General features: G+C 36.7%; 1 protein-coding gene across 17 annotated transcripts in view; it reads right to left on the bottom strand.

Annotated features, from left to right (window-relative positions):
* EYA4 (EYA transcriptional coactivator and phosphatase 4) overlaps positions 1 to 24,418 on the bottom strand; it is a 154,277-nt gene that overhangs the window by 18,825 nt on the left and 111,034 nt on the right. For 10 of the 17 annotated variants that reach the window (XR_014881395.1, XM_085217275.1, XM_085217262.1 and 7 more), the window contains 8 exons: positions 23,293 to 23,359; positions 21,235 to 21,377; positions 20,951 to 21,094; positions 19,920 to 19,999; positions 19,394 to 19,577; positions 11,270 to 11,406; positions 9,820 to 9,903; positions 777 to 866 (listed from right to left, as the gene is read on the bottom strand). Coding sequence is in view for 16 of the 17 variants with exons in the window: in XM_085217275.1 (XP_085073401.1) it covers positions 777 to 866; positions 9,820 to 9,903; positions 11,270 to 11,406; positions 19,394 to 19,577; positions 19,920 to 19,999; positions 20,951 to 21,094; positions 21,235 to 21,377; positions 23,293 to 23,359 (929 nt within the window). In the remaining variant the exon portion in view is untranslated. Of the gene's footprint in view, positions 1 to 776; positions 867 to 4,885; positions 4,979 to 9,819; positions 9,904 to 11,269; positions 11,407 to 19,393; positions 19,578 to 19,919; positions 20,000 to 20,950; positions 21,095 to 21,234; positions 21,378 to 23,292; positions 23,360 to 24,418 lie in introns of all 17 variants that reach the window. The other 7 variants (XM_085217265.1, XM_085217264.1, XM_085217272.1 and 4 more) reach the window with 3 other exon arrangements.

The following is a 24,418-nucleotide window of genomic DNA, read 5'->3' on the forward strand; positions in this document are numbered from 1 at the left end:
GTGTCTCTATTAGTTGATATGGAAATTGAGACAGATACAGGAATTTTTCATTTTTATTTCATAAACCACTTCAGCATTTTTCAGAATGAGCCATTCCTGTCTATAATATTTGACTTGAAATTCACAGTATTCTTTGGGGAACAGAGAAGAGAAGAAGATGGCCTACCCATAAGCTCCTCTATTCTAACAGCAAGATTTTGGAACTGATGATCAGAAGAAAACTGAGACTTTGTTCTCAGTTTCTGTGGCATTGGAGACAACACTGATGAATAAATCCACCATAGTCACACCTCTCTAATTCTGCAGACTTTGAAGTAAATGAAGGATATTCTTACTTTGAGTAAGAAAGTTGGACATGAAGTCAAAAAGCTACTTGTGAACATAAAGAGAAGAATGAAGTCGCTTGGTTGAGATGATGCCACCAACTCAAAGCAAATATAGAGAATTTCAAGAGAAAGAATGGGAGACACATACATGTCTCTCCTGGAAATCCTGACAGACAACACCGAATCCATGGGCACTGAAAGTACTGCCCAAAGTCAAAGATCTTTCTTAGAAAGGAAGGCGTAGTTTCCAGATCACCCCTTTCACTCAATTTCATGGAAGGACTCTGTTGCCACAGGACTTCACAGACATCTGGCTAAATCTCTCTGTGATTAGCATATGACGTTCTCTGGAATGGCATATAGCACCACACATAACAAGCATTAATGCACAGTAAAACCACTGTGTTGACATCCCAGGTGTAACAGTGTTTATGTTCCTTTGATTCTTACCTCTAAATCATTAAAAAATAAATGCGTATCAGCAAGATTAAAAATCATTTCTTCCATTCGCAATCCAAGGGTCACCGCCATTGGTGGATCCTTAAAAAACAGAAAGTCAGATTAGCTATTTATGTACCTTTAAGTTATATCACAGTTACTTCAAAATTTGTTGTATACAAAGTATTTTGAAAAATTTATACTGCAACAATTTTCTTTTTCTAAAATTATTTCAGCATTAAACTATTTTAACATAACACTGCAGGAAGAATTTGCTGAACCTGTGTGATAATATTTGGAGAGCTCGGCATGTTGAAACATCAACTTCCTAGAAAGTCGAGGCATTTGTAACATGGCTAAACTATGTCAAAAGAGAAAATTTGGTAGCCTTATGGAAAGCTGCAAAAATAAAGCTGTAAACAGGGAAGATATGTCTCACAAATTACATCTGTAAGAATAATAATATTTATTATAATAAGAATATATTACATTTTTTATTCCTGAATCTTTTATAAAAATATGTAAGTATCTCGGCTGTCAATTTCTAGGAAAACAAAAAATAGCCAGGGAGTAGTAACTAACTTTTTTGAGCCCACATACAAGAGCAGAGGCTAGAACTAATTACTCCATGTGCTACCTGGACCACTGCACAATTCCTCATTTGTCTTCCAATTTTTGGATACCCAGGATTCCTCATCAAGGTCATGTTAAACTGGACTAGGAAAGGTAGCAATCTCTACCAAATTATTTTTTTGTAAGTGATTATCCTTACACTTTGATAGGAAATTGTGATTTACAAGGACTTTTCAATTTCTGATGTTTCTGCTTTAGAAAAATATAGAAGGCAGTTTGACATCTAAACCCTTGCTTATTTTTCCAAACTAAATTTCACTTTACATAAATCATCACTGCCTTACCTATCCTTATACCTATATCAGTTCTTTCCCATACTTGCTGCTGCTCCAGTATTCATCCACAAAACTTTCCATTTTCAATATTTACTCTTCTTCTGTGCAGGTACTGATGAATTTCCTGGATCTTCTTTATGATTGTATTGCAGGTATTCTGCAAAGTGCCTGTCAGTGTTCTTGTACATGTTCTTCAGCACATCTACAATCTATGGCACAATTCTTTAGGTAGTCCAAAGTAGAGGGAAAGCATATGCAAGTTTGATTGTTACAGATCATCCCTTCATTTGTTATGAGATACAGAATTCCTACCCCCAGATGGGATTCATTCAAAATATTCCTATCTGCTTGTAGGTCAGTTTTCACAGTATTAAATCACACAATATTAGCAAGATACCACAATTTTCCTGATCTGAAATAGCTGTTTCTCTAAGAGCCTTTAGCATGCAGCAAATATAAGGTAATTAATTTGACTTGCTTGGCTAGCTAGGAAAGAGGGTAATGCAAGTTACATTGTCTTACACTTAAGGATAAGAACACATGCAGTATAGTTTTTGATGCCTTGCTGACAGCTGGTAACTAGTTATTCCACTGCTTTAATTAACTCTTGCACTTTTCAGGTTCAGATAACTTTTGTATGCTTAAGATACAACAATGGTTTTCTAAAGTGAATATGATTTCTCATTTAAATAAGAAACAAAACCTAAATTTGATGGCTTAAATTGATTGTCACTAGTGAGTTTTTAGAAATATTTTGTTAAATGCTTCAAGATCACAGGTTTAAAATTTTACCCATATGCTCTTATCTGACAAAAACAATAAAATCCCAATACTCAAAATTTCAAATGATCATTTCTAACTATTAGAATCAAAGTCTTCCCAATCAGGATCAGACATCCATTACTCCAGGGCTTCACAAAGACAGAATAAAAGATGGCTTATATCCTGAAGCACGTAAAAACTAATGGCAAAATCTGAAACATAGACATATTTTGACCCTTGCTCATGAAAAAGTCAGACTTGAAGAGGAGAATAGTGTGTAAGAAATTGTAATGATCCAAAGTTAGATCTAATTCTCAAGCAGTGAAAGGAAATATTTCTTTGCTGACCTTTGAACTGGTCTAGACTACCTTTCAGAAGTAAAACTAAATGCAGTGCCTAGTAACATAACTTAATCCCCTACGTCTACTGCAGTCATATTCCATAGATTTGAAAGCCATGTGGGTGAGGGCAGCAGCAAACGTAAAGGTCAGTTTTCCAATGGGATGATTAAAGTATGCACATTAACAGATTTGCAAAAACTCATGTAAGATACTTAGAACACAAATCACAAAAATAGTCTGGACTCATGAGATTCCTCATCAAGTCATAATGCTTTTATCAAAATGTCATCACATATAAACATATGTTTCTCTCTCCTTTCTCTTACATTCTTTTTCTCTGCACAGAAAATTATGTTCCTGTCCTTAAATACAATATAATAAAGAAGTTTTGCAATGTTTTTTAACCTCAATCCTATGAACAGTAAGACATGTGCATAACTTTATGCACAGGTGGTAATTCATTATTATTTATGTGAGTTAAGGTATTCACTGGAGTTCTTCCAGGACTGGAATCTTAGAGTTCTGATTCTCAGTCTCTTTATTCCCCTTCCTGGGTAGAAGTAGACTGAAATGCGGAAATATGCTATAACATATTCCATTATAATCCAATTTATTTTTACAGAAACTACCAAATATGTATCACAATTTCCTGCCTTGCCCAGTATAGTTGAGAGACATAAATGTAACATAGCGTTCATGATTTTCTTATTAGTAGCATTTTTGTAACCAACTATGCCTAGCTTTATTACTGTTAAAATGAGATTTCCTACATTTCTGTTTTGAAAAAAGCATGTGGAGGATATTGCTAGGTACTGTATGTAAAATAAAATAAAGCAAAGAGATTCCATTATAGCTTAACATGAGATCAGTCTGGGATCTTCCTGCAACAACTGCTGAGAAGAGTAATTGGAATTGAAGTCTCAATTGATAAATTTGCCCAAACATTCACTGCAACCATTTAACAAGAATTATACATTAGTTTCCATCTCTTGCCATGTAAGTCCACCCCTTCAAATATAAAGACAAAAGAAGGAAATTCATCAGGATCTTGTGATTTTTGAAAAACTTCCCAATCTTTGTTTTACTGTCTTTCAACTCAAAGTGGCACCAAGAAATAAGAGTTGAAAAGAAAGAGAGAAATGTGCAGCTGATAGAGATTTGAGCACAACAAATTGAGAAACTGAATAAAAGGAAGACTGAACTTTTGCCAAAATGTTGCTTCTGCACAAGCACACACAAAAGCGGAAATAATAATAATAATAATAATAATAATAATAATAATAATACAAACCTGGAACTTTTCCCCAGATAATTTAGAGAATAAAGAAACACAATTTTTTGGCTGTCAGATTTTCATGATTTCAGTCAGATATTATTAGCATGCAAAGGAAACGACCAGCTACAGCACCTCTGTATACCAAAATGCAAATTACTTCAGTTACGTTAGTATGAAGGCTCTAAATTGGAGTCAGACTGTCTGTCTCTCTTCTCTACTAGACAGGTCCATCCACTGCAATGTCTCTCAGAAGACTAGGTAAAAAAATCCTGGGAGACCCAATATTTATATGTTTTGTTCAAGAGAAAAGTAGCTTGAATAAAGCCTCAAATGCTCAGTGGCCATTAGTAGAAGAAAACTGTTTAATATTATGTTGGAAGATCTGCTTGTTCAAAATAATTTTGTTTCTTGTTGAAAAAAACACAAGAACACTAAACTTTTACACAAACCCTTGGACAAGAAATTGGGTAAATAGTCAGGTAGATTCATTTTAGCAGGAATTTCTATGCAAGAAGCCTTAAAAATAAGCAAGCAAGCAAATAAACAAAACATGTGAATAATATTACAAGAATAGATTTTCAATGGATGGCTGTCCTGAACAGACTTACAACAGAAGCAACCTCTGGAAAAATGGAAATGCTTAAGTTAAATACTGATATTTTTAGCTAAAAGACTCTTCCTTACATTACATAGTTATCTCAGATTTAAGTTCAGGTCTCAAAGTCCTATAGGGGACACTCATCCCCAGGGGAGTTTCTTGTAGGTGGTAATAGAGGAAGAGAATACATCTCTCAATAATCATATCTGGTCGCTGATGAAGGAAGACTCACGTACTCCACAAGGAGTTTCTGTTCCGTGCTCTCCAGAAGGCAGTAGGAAAATGGACTCAGAGGTCTCAGACAATGAGGGAGTGAATGGAGAGCACAACTGGAAGTCATGAGAGATACATGATTAATATAGACAGACGAAAGCATGTTTATGAGTGTACTTGAGAGTGTCATAATGTGTACTAATGGTGATAACCTTTTTCTGTTTAATGCCAGGACAAGCAGAGAATGAGCAATAAAAAACCTCTTAGCTCATTCCAGAGAAGTCTACAAGGTTAATGTGGCTTCGCTGGCAACTTCATTTCATTAGCAATTCTATCAAAATGTCACAATGCAATCAGCAAATGTGGTTTTGTTGTGATATTTGCACTTGGTGGTCCTATTCTCACCCTCCCAAGGGCAATGGGGGCCTTTCACACTTTTTAAACCGGTTGCACTTTAAGTCATGGCATTTATCTGGGCATCCTTGCCCTCTGGTTTGACCTGGGGGAAATGAATGAAATATACATGCTCCGAGGAAGAAAAACTCCTGCTTAATCAGCCTTAAGTCAGCAAGAATAACTGGAATATAATAGAACAAGGAATACATGCTGTTCACAGGGAATAAGAATGTACCTCATAAACTTTAACAGATGACGACATCTAACACATGTCCTGTCACATCAACAAATCCTTGCTTAAGAGTTCAGCATTGTAGAAGAGTGTATCTGCCAACTGGTGCTCAGCTGCAAAAACCATCATCAGCCATGCATACAACAGCTCAAATGCCAATGTTCGTGATTTACTACTGCAGTAAGTAATTAAAAATAGAAATGTACCAGTTTTATGAAGCACGAAGCAGATGAGCAAATGAGATGAACAATAAGAGCTACTTTTTACTGCTGGAAAGTAGCACAGTTGTCCTGAAAACTAACAGAGGTATAGTATGCAAATATTCTCTCCTTGCATTACCTAGGACCAGTCTGATAAAATAACAAAAAGACAGGTGGAAATACCCAGAGGGAGAAAACAGCAAGCCAGAGAATTGTTCTCTAAATAGGTTTTATATCTTAATATTTTAAAGTGATGCATAGAACAGCCTCTGGCCCAATCTATCCCCCTTCAGTGGAGTTCAACGTTATACTCTACTGGTGCATAGGTAAAACACAGCAGCTTGCAGGTCTCTCCCTCTGGCTATAACAGCATGACAGCCCTCACCACATATTGCACTCCATACACAGTCAGAAATGCATGGAGCAGAGACTAAAGTACTCATTTTTAATATTTTCATTTTGCCCACTCACTGCAAGGGTAAAGAGCTACTGAAAAATGAGAATGAAAGCTTACATGTCAAGAAATAGATGATAGAGAACTGAAGGTAAATATCTTTGCCTGTCTAGGTATTTGCAATGGTTCTAAATATAGCATTTCGATGTCTGAAAGTAAAAGTGAGCACACTTGGTATGAACAGATACCTCCCCTCTAAAGCAATGTTTCCATTAAAGACTAACTAATCTCAGGTAGAATTTTTAAATACAGAGAAAGGTGAAAATCAGTGTTGTTTTTTTGTTTGTTTGTTTGTTTTTGTGGTTTCTCTTTTGGGAGTAAATTAATCAAGTTACACAAAATACATATAGAAAAAATACATATGCACAGCTGTGTATCTGTATGACATTATACTTTTTTTTTTTTTTTTTTTTTTAATAAAACAGAGAACAAATAATCAGTATTTTATGGTGCCCTGTAGGAAAAACTGCCCCTCCAGCACTTACTGAAAGACCAATGTGATCACAAGATTTTCACTGAGAACCTCACAATTTACGGACAATTTATCTTCATAGCAATCTCATTCTCATAACACTCCAGACATCAGCGTGGACTAAGACCTTGTTTACGGATGAACATCACACACAGAAAAGATAAGGGCCGTATCTGCTAGGGTCATGCACCAGGAGCTGACTGAGATCCAGCTGTGCTATCTTTCCCTTCTCCCACAACTAACTCATAGGCACTTAGGCTCAGACAAATCTCAGCTTTAGGCAACACTGCAATGACATGTCGAAGCTAAAGCCTACTGAGGGTAAGCTCTCTCTGTATTCACAGAATCACAGAATCACAGAATTGTAGGGGTTGCAAGGAACCTCTAGAGATCATCGAGACCACCGCCCCTGCCAAAGCAGGTTCCCTACACCAGGTCGCACAGGTAGGCATCCAGGCGAGACTTGAATATCTCCAGAGAAGGAGACTCCACAACCTCCCTGGGCAGCCTGTTCCAGTGCTCCGTCACCCTCACTGTGAAGAAGTTCTTACGCACATTTGTGCGGAACTTCCTATGCTGCAGCTTATGTCCGTTTCCCCTCGTCCTGTCTCCACGTACCACTGAAAAGAGACTGGCCTCACCGCTATGGCCGCCACACCTCAGATATTTATAAACCTGGATCAGGTCCCCTCTCAGTCGTCTTTTCTCAAGGCTAAACAGACCCAGTTCACTTGGCCTTTCTTCATAAGGGAGATGCTCCAGGCCCTTCACCATCTTTGTGGCCCTCCGCTGGACTCTTTCCAAGAGATCCCTGTATTTTTTGAACTGGGGATTCCCTTTCTTACTGCCCTCATTTATTGTTGCAGTCAGCAACATACATATTGCAACGTATTTTCCTAATAAGCTCTTTATAAATATGTTGAAGGTAGTCATTGTAGGGGAAAAAAAGCAAACATAAAGTCTACTATTTTTCTTTCATGGTCTTTGGAAATGAGTACATTTCCTAGCTTGTATGGATGTTGTATGGATCAGTACATGGTTGTTTGTGACAGTTCTTTACTAATGCTGGTCTCAGCAGTACAACTATGTTAATTTCACTTGCCCTTGAGTTTTTCATGGGTTATACAAGCCAATTTTATCTGCTGTCAATATTACTGGCTGTTAATATACCATTACTGTTTCTAAGGACTATTTATGGAGTGTCAATTATAGAATTATAGAATCATAGAATCCTTAGAGTTGGAAGGGACATTTAAAGCTCATCTAGTCCAACTCTCCTGCAATGAACAGGGATATGCATAGCTAAATCAGATTGCTCAGAGCCCCCTTCAGCCTGGACTTGAATGTTTCCGAAGATGGGTCATCCACCACCTCTCTGGGCAACCTGCTCAGTGCCTCACCACCCTCACTGCAAAGTACTTCTACCTTACATCCCACCTAAATCTACCCTCATTAAGTTTGAAACTATTTCCTCTTGTAACAGATGAGTTCTTAAAAAACAGTGATACTGGGATATTCCCAAATATACTCATAGCAAAGTGAGAAACCAAGAGGAATTACACTTCTGTAGCTATCTCTAAAACAGTTTACGAAGTTACCTGTAAGTGTTTGTGAATTAAAAAAATATCTACTCTTATTCTTAAAACTATGTAATAGTTTAATCAGGCTTTGCTTACATAACATGTGAGGCGTACAAGACTGAAACATCCTATGGGCACATTCACATGGGGAGGGGATGAAAGAAATGACAGCATTGCTACAAGTGCTGAGGTAGTCTACCAGCTACACTCACAAGTGATACAAATGATCCAGTTCAGCTAGGTTTCTCTCTTGATTTACTAGTAAAAAATTAGAAATGGTACTGAAAAGTTACCGTTGTTACAGTGTTCAAAAAACAGCAGAAGTTTCTGACAGTATTCTGAAACGCACACTGATTTGGCAGCACGAAGCTGCAATATAAGCAGGAATATTCTGCACAAGACATGAATAACTACTCTTATCTTAGCATTTCAGAAAATCAGACTTTTGCCCAGATCTCTGAGCTTCCCCTTAAGCTTTTTTTTTTTTTTTTTTTTTTTTTTTTTTATAACCACAAACAGCTGTCTTGAAACATGGAGGACCTGTCATGAAACATAGCCCATCAGTGGTTATAATATACAGGTTCTGGCTTTGGAAATTTCTAGCCCATTGGCTGAGGAGGTTGGATGTGGAAAGTGTTTCTCTAATATGCTCTTTCTCACAGAGTTCTGTCAAGCAGATAATTTTGGCTCTTTAAACAAGTACTTCTTGCATAGCATGGACATAAATATGTCCTTAAGAAATACTTTTATATTAATTACATTCGAATGGCACAGCATCTAGAAAACCTTTGGTATCCCAGTCCATTTTCCTCCCTGCCATAATCTGCCATAATGTTCTAATTTAATTCTACCTCTCTGGGCAGCCCGCTCCCATGACTGCATGCTGATTTTCCCCCATGCCCCTCCTGCAGCCAGTGCGGCTCACTGATCTCTCAGCAGTGTAAATCTGCTCCAGCAGGCTGTGGCAGCCAGCCTCTCTGCCTCCTTCTTCTCCACCCTCACACTTCCTGCTGCTTTTCTGCTTGCTGCTCTGTGACCTGAGTGCCTTTTGGATCACCTTGCAGAAGAGAGGATGAATACAACTATCTAATAGGGAGAGGGATTCACTCCCTAGCATTACTCATCTTACAGCCAGCCATGGGCCTGAAGATGCAATGGAAAAGCTGGAGCATCAAAGAATAACATCTACAGCTGCCATTTAAACTGTCTTACTCTTTCTAATTTATCAGTTTCCTGGTATATTCACCCACTGCTCCCATTTCTTATTTCTTCCTCTACATATCCAAATACTGACAGTTGTTTTCAGTTGCCCATTGAATATATTACCTCTGTGGAACGTCTCTTCCCATGTACTTCAGTAAGCTCATCTTTGTTCCTCTATAAACTCTTCCCTCATAACATCTGTAACATCTGCTTCAGCCTAGTTTTATATATTATGCTTATATTCTGTCTCATTTCTTCCCTTAGCTTTTTCACATCAACCTTCTGAAAATGGGGTTTATTGTATGCTCTTCTTCTCTCTTCACTCAAGCTATTTTAAACCATGTATGTGTAAAAACATGTATGTGTACACCCTAGACATCTTGTTACAGTGAATCAGTAAGTAATTCATGGATTACATACCTTGCCATACTTTTGTGCATAGGATCCTGTAAGCAGCGAATGAAAAACTATGATTGTTTCATCCAAATCCCATACAAAAACACGCTGAAAACAGAAGTAGAGACAATATTAGTAAATAAATAACATCAAAATGCTCCCAACCTCCCACCCAGGGCAGCTAAAAGTCACCTTACTTTAATTGTACCTTAACTAAGCAGGTTTCCTCTGAAAACTGGCAAGAACAGAACATGTGCATCTACTGGTAAGAAGTCAGAAGGACTGTAAAGCTTAAAAAGCTTAAACTGCTCACAATTTCTTACTCTTCTCTTAAAAATTTTTTCAAAAAAGTTGCTTAACAGAGATTTCAGAAATAAGATGGGAGGGGTCAAACATAATAGTTAACAACAAATTGTACTTCAAGATACTTCTCTGAAAGTCTTAGTGATTCAAATTTATTCATTTCTGCTGCATAGCTAAAACCAAGTCTTGTGTAAAAGTACTATGCCACATAGAATGCCATGTGGGATTTAAATAATATCATAAGGTATTAAAATAAATTGATAACAGTTTTGTGTAAAAGCAATGGCACGTACATTCAGTGCTCAGCACTGCAGCCCATTTGTCAGCATAGCAGCAGCAGTGTGCTCAGCAAACACCTAGCAAAGGTCAGTCTTCTGCTGTGCCAAGGGTGTTCCGTGAAGACACAGCAGCAGGGCTGCCCAGGGCTACCTGCTGTGAGTGGCAGGAAGCATAGCATGTAGGTGGGCAGCACTTTCCTCTGATGCCAGTGCTTCACACATGGGCACCAAGATTCCTTCTCCCCCTGTCACATTAAGGCTGCACGCTGCTAATGCAAGAGCAATAATACTATAATTACCCATTGCTAAGAAGTCACCTGTGTTTTACATCATCATCCCATATATTAGGCAGATATATTTCTTCACTGAGGCATCAAAATTGCACATACTTAAGTATACCATAACTTCACTGGTGTCAGCTGCCTCACTGAAATCCACTGACATTTGCTACAACATAGAGACCTGTGGATAAGTATTGAAACACTATGGCCAGATGATCCTGCATATTTATACTGTATTCTTAAATAAAAATAACACTGAGCAACATATTTGATATCTCTTATTAAAAAAAAAAACAAACTAAAAGAAACAGCTTTTTGAATACACAGTTCTCTGCTTTTATTGCATGAAAAACTGAAAGATCCACAATCTTAGAGCTAAAATGTGAAAAGCTGCATCACATTTATCTTTCTAACTTTTCGTAGAGAACAGTAACATCTCATTGCATGTATATGTTAAAGCAGCCACTAATGTCTGTTATATTCAGTTACTGACATGGAGTGCATGATGTTTTCTAAAATGCCGTAAGCTATTTCCACAGCTGTACTTCGCAGAATTTACTTTTCATCAGAAGAAACCTCCACATTACCATTCATCAATTACTGCAGGCATACCTCCAAGTCACTGTCCGGAGGGGGTGATGGATTATTCTTCCGCCCTCTACCCCGAGACTTTGACCCAGAACTCCTACATGTTCTCTCATCAAGATCTTTGATTGGCGTGGAGGGGCTCTGTACTGTGTCAAACTCCCCTGTAAAGTCAACCATTCATGGCAAAATTAGTGCTAGATTTTTCAATAATAAACTCTGTTTTTCCACAGCTAGACATATCTGTATGCAAACTCAGTTTCAAGATGCACCTAAGTTGGCTGCATGAAATGAGTGATATGCAGTTTTTCCTGTGTAAAAGGAATCGACAGATGCAGTGGACACTACTGACATTGCAAAGGAAATGTTATAAAGCTAAGAAGAGATGTTGCATAGATATGTGCAGACATATACATAAATACGCATACGCACATTCAAAATATTCACAGATACAAGGAAGATGTATTTCAGAAGTCATACTAAAAAGTTACCAAAACATAAATTTCCTTTTAGATAAAGTAGTTCATTTCCCATGTTCAGAGTTCAGGTGGACTTACTTCCAAGTTCTGTTAATTTTACCAGAACACCCTCCAGTACTCATCCACCTACCAGGTTATTAGGACTGTTTTATCTCCTCCTCCCATGTCACCCTCTATTTAGTGACTTTTTTTTTTTCCTACTTTGCCACTGCCCATAAATTGGCAGAGAAAAGTCACACTATTAAATGCAATATTACAGTTACTATCAGAAAAACTATAAAGCCATATCTGCTGTAGTTTGATCATCCTTCTCTAATTATCAGTTACTGTCTGATATTCACTTCTCTGCAAAATAAATTTCCCAAGAATCACCTGTCAGACATCTGATCTGAACAGTACACATTTTTAGTAAAGAACGTTATTAAAATCACCAAGGTCCACCAGGCAACAGAGAAAGTGGCCAGGAGATCAAGAAGAGTGATTTTTCTGCTCCATTAAGAATGAGCAAAACCATGTCTAGAAAAATAACTAGTTTTTGGATCCCAAGTATAAGAGAGAGATTAACAAACTGTAGTTAGCTCAAGTGAGGGCCACCAAGACATCTGAAGAACTGGAGCACATAGGAGGAAAGGCAGAGGGCCTTTTCAGAGAGCTATACAGAGAAAGGACAAGAAAGAAAATATAGAAATTACATTAGCAAATATTCCTCTTAGGTACAAGAAAAAGTCGTTCTCAGTGAGAGTAGTCAGACCCTGGGACAGACCCACACAGCTTATGTATTCTCCATCCTCGGAGATACTCAATTGGACACAGTCCTAAGCAGTGTGATCTAAGTTGGCTCAACCAAAAGATATGCAGAAGTCCCTTCCAACTTAAATGATTAAATGTTTCTACAGTCTTTTCAGAGTCATTCACTTATTTTCCCTCCCGAACAAAGAAGAAAACAATTCTAGTCTAGAAGGATGTAAGAAGAAAAAATAGACTGCAATCTCAACTGAGAATCTGTGTGCAATATAATTCAATAGTTAAATTCTTCACCTCTTCCATCATTTATTTATACCTCACAGTGAACCACATACAGAAGATTATTAAAACAAATATACTAGGAAGATATATATCTTGATTGGAATAAAGTACTGTTGTATTTCTTGGAAGAATAAAATTTAAGACCATAATGTCACATTCCTGAGCAAGAGCTCTAGCTCTTATGAGGAAGGAATTCAAGATTGAAGGACAGTGGAGAACATGAAAAAAATTAGTTCCAAAGTCCAGGGTATGATATATACATAGGTTGCTCCAAAAGTAATGCCTCCTACTTATTTTCATGGAAAAACAGCAGATATGAAGAGCACAATAACAATATTTGATGGAACAAATTGTCAGCTACAAAAAACTGTTTTTCAGCATAGTCACCACCATTAGCTTTGAATTTTCTCCAGTGATGAAGAAGAGTTTGCACGCTGCACTCATAAAAACTTCCACCAGTGAAGGCGACCCTCTGTTTCAAAGATGCTATATAGTGTTGTCAGGAAAATGTTGCCAATGAAATCCATCTTTCATTGTCCCAAACAGGTGGAAATCGGGCGCCAAATCCTGACTATATGGTGGGTGTTGTAGGACAGTCCAGCCAAGACTGGCAACGTGCTCCACCGTCTTCAAACTGGTTTGGGGCCTGGCATTATTGTGCTGCAAGAGAAAAGTTGCTTTCTTCTCTGGCCTGACTCTGGCAGCTTGATCCTTCAGCTGAGTCAGTGTCACAGAATCGCAGAACTGCAGAGGTTGGAATGGACATCAAGAGATCATTGAGACCAACTCCCCACATAAAGCTGACTCCCTGCAATAGGTTGCACAGATTGGTGTCCAGGTAGGTCTTGAATATCTCTAAAGAAGGGGATTAAACAACCTCTCTGGGCAACCTGGTCCAGTGCTTTGTCACCCTTATCATAAAGAAGTTCCTCTGCATGTCTATATAGAACTTCCTATGTTCAAATTTTAGGCCATTGCTCCTTGTCCTATCACTAAACACCACTGAGAAGTGCCTGGCCTCATTCATTTGCCTCCCACCTTCCTTTAGATATTTACAAACTTTAATCAAATCCCCCATCAGACTTCCTTTTTCCAGGCTGAACAGATCCAGGTTACTCAGCCTTTCCTCATTAGGGAGATGCTCCAGGCCCTTCATCCAAATCTAGCAATCAGAGTTGATCATTTGTATAAATTACAAGAAATCCAGACTGGTCATCCCTTTCTCAACCCAAAAGACAGTGCACATCACTACCCAGTGAAGGCTGTGTCTTAAATTCATGTATCACTCTCTACTCTATGGATGCTGTTTTGACTCTGGCTTGTAGTGGTGACACCATGGCTTTTCACTGGTAATGATGTGATCAGGAAACTGTCACCTTCAGTGCTGTACTGATAAACTTGCATACAGTGTTCTTTCTGTTCCTGTGTGAGCATTCCTGGATCCCACACAGTGCAAACTTAGATTTCAATGCTGCCACCATCGTTTCAAATGCATTGAAGCTGATATTCAGCTCTGTACACAGTTCTTTGGTCATAATCTACTGATGTGCACAGATGAGCTGGTCAAGATGCTATTAATTTCATGGTGTCACATCTATGCATGGCGTCCAGAAAATGGCTTATCTTTCATGTCACTCTTGCCACAGCTGAAACATACCACCTGCTACCTCACTGTGCTCACATCCACAATTCGGTATCCATAAGTGTTCAGCAAGCATCAATGAATGTGGATTGATAACATTTTTTGAGGAATTCAACTCTACGCTTTTGCTTCATACGCACTTCCACGTTGGATGTCATTCTGTCATACAGCCCCTCTGCTACCATTGGTCACACTGCAGAAAAATGTAAATGAATATTGGTGGGAAGATTCAATCTCTACTGTCATACCACCAAAATCGCCTAATTTGTGGGCCAACATAGTAAAATAGATTTGAATGAAGGATTGATACATATAAAGTATAAAGACAAACGTGCTTTCATGACTCAGAATCCTAATCCCTGCACACCCAAGTGGAAGATGGTGAATTCTTTATGAAACAGGAGGAAATCAAATCTCTTTCTCTCTCCCTTCCTGGAAAAGTACTGAAGTTATTCTGCTACCAGTAGATAGTGCTATTCTGTTCTCAGACTAGATCATGATGACTTCAGTGTTGCAGTATCAATCTGTGTCTCTGCTTGTACAGAATACAGCCAAACTTTCAGGCAACAGCTAAGAAGAGATCTTCAGAAAAGTAGTTTGAGAATTTTTTCCAGATACAATCTTCAAGATACTTCTGTCCTGATTTGGAAAAAACATTATATATATTCTGTAGTATTTTCTCTTTCAGCTGAAACTTATCAGAGAAACAAATGTTACAGAAGTTAAGCAGCAATAATAATGTCTATTGAATAATGTTCCCTTGGTGTTTTTATTTTGTCCCTTTACAACTGAGAGCAAGAGTTCTTGTTGACTAATCATTTCTATTCCCAGCATGGTGTTGATGTCAGTAAGGACACTGCAGGCACTGAAGAGATCAATAAGGTCACATTACTTTAGTTCTTTCCCCATAAATAGAACAGCAGAATTTAATTTTCTAAATGTAAAAATGTAGAAAAACGATGTTTCAGAATCACATTACTTAAGCATCAAAAGCCTGCTTTTCAAAAGAAGCTCTGAGTATACAAGAAGTATGTACAAAAATATAATTTCTCAGATTCCCTGACAGTGAAAAAAAAATCCCAAAGCAAACTCCAGCTATGAAAAGACAAAAACTATATAGCTGAACATAAATGTTGATATTCTTATCACAATTTTTTTCAGTTTTAGAAAATTTCAACATTTTACAACAAAGATTCATTTCTAAAATAATCCACAGTAATGTACTAGAACATCTGTTCTCAATGACCATGTTTAATCTACCAAAAATAAAATATAAAAAGACTAAATTTTCCCTGAAATAATCTAACCACTGAAATAAATAACTTCAAGTTTCATTTAACATTAGCCATTACCTGTTGCCCCAAGCTTCTACTTCGGTGAACACTCATTGTGATTGCATAATTATCCATTAATCAGTACTGTAACTAATCACTGTACCTTCTAAGTTCTAGATATTTAGAGCCAACTTTATTTCATTAACTAATCTCTAAATCAGAATGAGCAGCTGTCTCTTACTTGAATGCAAGGTATGCATCTATTTTAGAATGCAGAAGTCTGTAGTGCATGTTTTACTGAACAACTGTAGGCTTAATTGCTTGATTTGCTTTTTACCAACAGCAGACTAAAGGAGCAACTGCATTTTTTTTTGTTCTCAGTTTACTTTAGAAATCAGATCAATGCTGATAGAAGAAAAACTTACTCAAAATTCAGCTATGTAAAAAAATGTGAGAAATTCTAGTACCAAAGAGCACTGAAAACCTTTCCCTCATAAAGAGCTCCTACTGCAGCTCATATTAGACAGAAGTTTTATTGCCATGTTTGAAATTTTTTAGCTTTGCCAATATTCAGCACATGCCTAATAACTCCACTCCTTAACTTTCTCTCACTGGAAGTAGGAGCAGCATCTGAGATTCCATAAAACAAGAGGAAACTGTCAAAACTGGAACACAGAATGACCACTTCATCACAGATGTTCATGCACATACTCATATCCTGGTTCAGGTCCAGCAAGAAGACTTACATGCCTTCTAGCAACTCTAATTAAATGTTAGGGAGTTACAACATCACGGTTAAAAATGGAGGTGGTCTTTCCTATCCAGACCATTTTTTCCCACCTGTAGTTGGAACAAGCATTCCCTCCTCCTTGTTAAAACACAGCTGTGCCACTTAAGCAAGAGAAAAGAGGTGTGGACACAGGTCAAAACAAGTGTTCTGTGACAACTTCTGACATTTGTAATGGGAATGGAAAGCTACTATAACTGGCTTGTGTGCATTCAGATCCTTCTCCAGGTGAAAATGTTACTGCCTGTCACTAGGACAGGGAGCATTGAAACTTCTTCTTGTCAGTGAGACTTTTATTTTAGTAGCTGTCTCTGAAGCGAAGAAGCCTAGTGACAGTTCACAAGCTCCTCAAACAAGCCAAACATTTGCCAAGAATCCTCTTTTTTAATAGAGGCAAAGTCCAGAGACATAACGCGTTGTCACTTGTGAGTAGCAGACAGTGTAATGCAGAGAGTATCAATTTTCATCTCATTTTCTTTACTTGGTCCAACAAATAAAGAAATCTTGATCTGATTGAGCTTTGTTATTACAAGAAATCCTGTATATGTGGAAAGTATTAGAGGTTAATGTGAATTAACAGCAAGCAAAGATGGTAGAAGAGTGAAGTGCCTGTGTTTAATCTTATGTTTTACATGAAGTTACTCTTAGGATCAAGCAGTGAAAGTGCTAGACAGCAAGTAAACGTGGTGTGTACTGAATCTCTGATTCAAGTCAGTGCATCCCCCTGATGTAAATTTATTTTTATAGTGACACACAGGGGCATAGGCATGCCATGTATTCTCAAAGTGGGTGTTGCACTCTCAACAAAAGGTCTCATGACCAGTTCAACACTTGACAGAAATAAGGAATGAGTGGGCAGTTTGTAAATTCAGATGCACAGCCTACTTAACAGGAAAAAAGGTTTGTGGATTAAGCAGTCTACAAATAAGAAAAGTATTTATTGTTTCAAAGATGTGCAGCCTTCAATATTTTTGAGCCTATTTACGCTATGTAAGATTCCTTGCTTTTTCAGTGCTATTTGATACGAAGGGAGTCTGTAAGACATAATACATTTACACAGCATTTCTAAGAAAATGGAAGGGAGAGAGGAAGAAAGGAGAGGCAAAGGGAAAATTCTGATTTTTTCAAATAAAAATATAGAAGAATAAGACAGAAATAAAGATCACATATGAATATACTTTTAAATGTAGATTATTTATGAGTTGGCTCCATTGTGAGTGTTTTGCAACTGTTGGAATTTCACTTAAGATATCTGTTAGATTCTCTTCCTAAAATTCCACTCTGAGACAATTTGCATTTCCATCAAAAAACAATGGCACGTGCATTAGCCAGAGAATTTGTTGCTCCATTCCTGGAAGTGTTTAAGGCCACGCTGGATGGGGCTTTGTGTGACGTGATTTGCTGGGAGCTGCCCATGCCTATGACAGGAAAGTTAGAACTAGTTGGTTTTAAGGTCCTTACGAAAACAAACTGTTCTACGATTCTATGATCTCTCCATGCCCATAGCATGTCATACCACCAAGATACATGTGTATGCATAGATACACATCATTTTTCAATTAAAGTTAGCAGAGGAAAACAGCTGGAAGAAAAAAATAAATCAACTTTAATTTAAGCAGTTCATATGAAGTATGAAGCCTTGTCTATACTCTTCTACACAGTATTTCCTTCTTTGTACAAATTTGTTATTATAACACAACAGCTTTATTGTCTAACTTTTCAGTTAGATTTTCCAGTTTTTAGGATAAGAATTAGGAATATTTACACAATGAGTTGATATTACGATCAAAGCACACTTTCCCTTTTCAGACCCTAGTTCAAAATCCAGTTTGTTAGTCTACTGATAAAGCCTGTGGGTAAGACAGACATTTTACCACGTTCTACATGTGAAGGCAGTGTCCCCACAAGATTTCTCTAACAGCATTATGCTGGGTAGCTGGCAATTCCTCTTCTCTTATAAATGCTATAACCAGCCTTAGTGAGCTACTTATGACATAAATATATCATAAAACTGGGCTAGATCTTTAAGAAATTCCTGGAATAATGTAACTTATACATGAAATTGAGCATGAAAAGCAGATTCTTTTCACACATTAAGGATATCACACACCTAAGACAGCCCACAGAGATTTTCATGGTCTATACTGTACTATGCATAATTTCAAAAACATAAGGTTATTTACTGTAGTGAGAAAATAAATTGGTGAGAATTTCGGGAACTCAGAAATTCCCAAGTCTAGCATGCAAAAAAGTATTCCTTGTTAACGTCTGCATTTGCTTGACATGAATGGAGAATGGAGCAGGCAGATGATTGCAAAGTGAGTTATAAGGAGAAAAAATGAAGATATCCAGCAGTGATGCACTAAGAACACAACTTTATAACTGTGTTGTAATGCATATGCACGAGGGGGCAGAGTTGGGCAGGCAAAATTAGTCTCCTGATTTCTCCTTAGAGCTTTCTCTTTTTAGCTTCAATTACTCCGTTATTTATTTATTTATTTTGTAAAGAAATGTGCTATTAACTGATTGCCCTATTCTTACTAACCTAATTTTGGTATTAGCAACTGTGGCTTGCTAGAATGATTGGAGCATAATTAAATGACAAACAACATCTTGTTTAAATAATTTACAGTAACACTTCTGAATATGGAGGTGGACAGTGGAGTGTCCCACTGTCAGTAACAGGAGAACTGACTGAATTCTTAGTTAAAAGTTTACTACTACAAGACCATTGCAGCTTTTTTCAACCTACTCTTTCCAAAGAAAACAACCTCAAACTGCAAAGAGTTTTAGCTAACAAATTACACAGGCTTCTTGAATAAGCATACAAAAAGGGCTTTTTTTTGTCCTTGAGTTTAAAACTTCAAACAGTATAAAATTAAGTCAGAAATACAGATCTTCACTTCATACAACTACAGGAAAAAATATAAAAATTGTTTTCACCTGAATGCAGATCTGTACCTGGTTGACTAGTCAGGCCAGGGAGAGATTCCTGTAACTGGTAAGTTGATGATGATGATGAAGTGCCATCGGCCGTGTTGTTTGAGGTCATATATGCACCATATGTTGATGCTGAGTAATACTGTGCATACTGGTTTTGGCCAAAAGCTGTGTATGATGGATAATCCTAAAACAGCAAAAGCAGTTAACTGTGTAAATGAAGAAGTAATGTTTACATTAAATATTTCTGCGTGCAATGATGTGATTTATGCAAAGAGCTGATAGCTTTTAGTTTAGATATTTTAACTTGAGAAAATTTACTAAACGATTAAAGAGAGATTGATAAAGTATTTAGGTGCCAAAAGATGCAACTAGGCATCCAAAGGGATTTCCAATGCTTTCCACAGAAAACAGTACTTAACCACAGCAAGTCCAATTCAGCATAACAAATCTAAATTGAAATAACATTCCATCACTGGATTTACATAAATTTTTTTTAATGCACAAACAAAATTGTTGATATTCGTACCTGTTGTGAACTACTGAAGTTCGTAGAATTTGAAACAGAATTGTTTGCATAAATAGTGGATGATGGTGTAAAACTAGAACCTAAAATTAAAAAATATGATTCATTGCAAGAACATGTTTCTGAATAAAAATATAATTCTAAATACAGGATTTCATGTTAAGACATTGATGAATTGGAGAAGCAAACCATTTCTAGTTTTCCATTTAAACAAGAAAACATTTAATGTGCATGGATGAAATGCTGCTTCCATGCCTACAAGCATACCTTCTTTTTTCCCACAATAGAAGAAAGTTATTGGCAATAAGTTGTTGCAGTGACCACAGAATCATTTTTCAATTTATTACAGTGTCTCACTTTCATTCAAATATTGTTATTCTCTTTTTCCTTAATCGCCTAAGTCCTAACATTTCAATGTTTCTTTATGAAGCAAAAATCTATTTTTTAAGAATATTTAAATGATCTATGTGTTTTTAATCAATCTGTTATGAGGCTTGTCCATGTTTTCAACTTCAGATGATTAATATTGTATTTATAAGATTTAATATTGCATTAAAAAATAAAAAAGTATCCAGATAAAATAAAGTATCAATGAGCAAAAAGAAATAAATCATAATTGCATAATAAGTGAAATACTAAGTATGAATTACAAAGAAATTGTAATAAATAATTTTTTTCAAAGGGAAAAGCATCAGAAGATGTCGTACTCAGAAACATGTAAACAAAGGGAAGTGACTTGTATTCCGCAATAAATACAACAAATGCTTCCGGTCCTGCTCCATAAAAAAATAAAGGTGTAAATGGGGACTGTGTTGCATGACCAGATCTAGATCAGCAGTTGATAAAAAATGAAGATATGCATGCGTTGGAAAAAATAATAAAAAAAAAAGTAGCTATATTTTAGTGATAAAAGTAGCTGCCAATGACAACCACGTTTGCTAGAGTTCCGAAACATGAACTGAAAACATAATGAGGAAACAGGGGCCACAGAGAGCAGCAAGGAGGGATGACACATAATAGCAAGGGCTACTCACCTGGCATCTGATAAGAATACGGTGTTTGGCCTGGCTGTGGAGTGGAAAACCCTGGACTGTAACTGAGGCACCCACTCTGCAGTGGTGACTGTGTCTGCGAGAGCCCACTTTCCGTCTTGATGCCTGGCAACATTACACCCAAATCTGTATAAGAAATTAATTTTCAACTGATTCTTTAAAATACTTTCTCACAGCGGGAAAAATAATAAAAAAAAAAAGCAAAAATGTTCACATCAGCATCTATCTTACATCTACATAAGACAAAGTAATAAGAGGTCAAATACCGTAAGTAGGTAGGCTGTATGGCTGTCCTGTCTGTGAGTAGGCTGTATAGACTGCTGGTTGCTGCATTCCTGAATACTGGGTTTGTCCGGCATAGGCAGACATTGTTTGAGCTGCTGGTGTAGAAAGAATGTGTGGATAGGGCCTAAATATCAGGAAAAATAGCATTACTGTGGCAACAAATACTTTGTAGGTTAATTCAAGCAATAAAGTAAAGAAAAAGGTATCCAAAAGCAGTTCATTATTCTGCCAACTCTTCCTCTTATGGGAGTTATTCCATCTCGCACTGAAATAAGCTAAAAAACCCCATCTCACATTCTCAAGGCACTGTGAAAATTCTGTGCTGTCCCATCACCGCAATTTAATTATTAATATTCTGTGTCCAGCTGTAGATGAGCTGTGCCACTGCTGTAACAATTTTATATGGATTTAACCCCTTTGAGACAGGAACATTACACTTAAATCAGAAAAATCCTCAAGCTTATTTATCCAGGGAAACTTGGACTGGAAGAATAAATTAAATACAGAGTAGAACATTAAAGCTACTACCTTATGCCCTCTATGAACGGTTCTGCTTCATCAGATATCTAGCCTCTGACTTCAGTGGGAGATGGATCATGCCCATAGAGAGAAGCGTGAAAAATATTAACAGCAACACTTTGTTAACCAGAAGGGCTTTAAATGTTTGGGAAATAGAATGGAAATAAAAAATGGTCTTTAATTTATAAATACTGGGGTTTTATAGGGAATTTGAATAAAATCAAGTTTTAAATTTTTGCCCTCCAGAGTTGCAAAAACATACAGATAAACATTTGTCTTGGATTGTTTCGTAAGTCAAATAAGATTTTATGGACCAAGAGTTGAATAAACATACTCTGCAGAATTACACTTACTGAAACCTGGCTATTAAAAACCATGACTAAATTTCAGATTCTAATTTATTTTTCTTTTTTCTTTTTTTTTTTTCTAATTAGTTCAGTACATTTGGCAGCGGTTGCTATCAGAAAAGGATTACTCATTAATTTAGATGCCAATAAATTATTACAGTAGATTAAAAATTCTATTAAACCTTTTAATGTATTTGGCCAAATGTATCTAATATAGTCTGCTAAAACGTGTTTTAAGTGGAATAAGGAAGAATGTTTTTAGTTTAGATGCCTACTTTCTCTATCAATAAATGCTGGCTAACATGATACAAATGCAAATTTGATGAAGAAATTTTAAAAAGCCTAATCAGGTATAGTTTCAATGCTTTCTCTGTATCAAATTTCAAAGTCACATAGGTAGAGTATCAAAAGCGCTGAAACAAATATATGGTATAGAAATCAAGGATACTTGTGCATACATCACAGGCCAAGCAAGTCAATAGGCTGCCAATTACAGTAGTTTCATAAAAAAATCTTCAGTGCTTTCCATAAAGTTAAAAAAAGGAAGAAACTTCCTAGTTCTAATAACACCTGCTGGCTTCTGAATAAATAAATAAATAAATAAACATATATATATAAAATATATTTTTTTTTAAGAGAGAAAGAGATTGAATCTAATCCAATTTACTTTATTTTGTTTGATATTTAAATCTTACAATATTGGAGGAGGAAAGGATGGTTCATAATTCTGGAATGTTTGGAACTATTTGGCAACGCTGGTACTGGAACAGTCTATGACATGTTTACCGTTAAGTATGCATCCTGGACATGCAATTGTGATTTCTAAATATAAACTCTCTTCCTCAAAATATGTCTGTATGCAATGCCAGCACTATTAAAATGCTGATGCGTGAGAATGCCAGTCTATTTTTTTTTCCTTCCACTGTGTGTAGAAACTCAAAAGACATTTCTTGTGCAGCAATACAGTATTGCACAACGTAGATGTTACTCTGCAGCCATGAGAGAGAAAAAAAAAATGGACATAGAATTGTAGTGGATTCATTATGGAGGCTTAAGTATTTTCCTTTCTCTCTCTTTCTTCTGCTGATCAATATATGTTTGCAGCAAACGGCAGAACTGCCTACAACCAAGGTCAGTTCGCTATAGAAGATTACAATAGGTACAGACACTAACTTGGAGGGATATATCTGCGGAGAGTACTGGTGCGCTGATCTTGGGCTATAGCCACTACTTGTTATTACTGCAAAACAGAAAACAAGAATATAACAGTTAAAAACAGTATGAGATGAATATAGCCAGTCTAAATACTAATGCAGTCACGTTAGCAGAAAATCTAATTGAAATGGACAGCTTTTACATGACATAGACGTCACCACAACTGTAGTATCTTAATACACAAACTAAAACGTTTGGCAAATTTCCAGATCATTCACTGTTTACTGAACTCTTTAGCTGTTGGGAACGTTTTAAGCTTAACAGGCTTGTTTCTGAATTACTTGCACAGGCATATAATTCACACATGATCTGTGATCCACACTCAATAGATTTTTCAAATTTGCATGTTATATAAAAATTAGTAGTTAAAAGGAATCTTGTGATTTAACGTATCACATTGCATGGGATTGAAAGAACACGCCTATACTTTTAAAGTCTCATATTAACAAGTTTAATTTTAATACTGGATAGTATTAATAGTGTTCTACATAGGTGTTTCAGTTAGTTTACATGATGAGAGATACCCAACTGCTGCTAGGAATTGAATACTTCTCCTTATCAACAGGCTGATTAGAACACAGATACTACCAAAAATAGCTGTATTTCAAAAGTAAGCATAAACAGTTATGTTCAGTAGCCATCAAAATTCTATATGTCTGCACTATGAACAGCTGCATTCTTCCAAGAAAACTAACACAACAACAGTCATATCCCATTAAAATTTCATTCAAAAGCAGTGCTCACACTGGATTAATTCCAAGTGTTTGGAAGTTTCTCTTTCCTTTAGCCATCTGTCTTGACTAAGACAGATGTATTCCAAATATATGTACTCTAAAGTGTTGAACCAATCCCTTCAGAGCAAATCCATACTGGGCAAACATACAGAGTGTCTTTATTAGGCCATCTGCTGCTCATTCACTTTACAAAAGATTAAAGTAGTACACAACGAAGCACTGGAATTTCTTTAGTCTAATCAATCATAGTTGTACTTCAAAGTGTACCCTCTTCCTGAGTTGTTCATAATGGTAGTAGAAATGAACTTTCAGAATTATATAAGTGACAAATAGGTTTAGGTTCCTAACTA

Source organism: Meleagris gallopavo, chromosome 2 (genome assembly GCF_905368555.1).
Source record: "Meleagris gallopavo chromosome 2, MGAL_WU_HG_1.1, whole genome shotgun sequence".
In the NCBI taxonomy this organism is placed as follows: domain Eukaryota; kingdom Metazoa; phylum Chordata; class Aves; order Galliformes; family Phasianidae; genus Meleagris; species Meleagris gallopavo.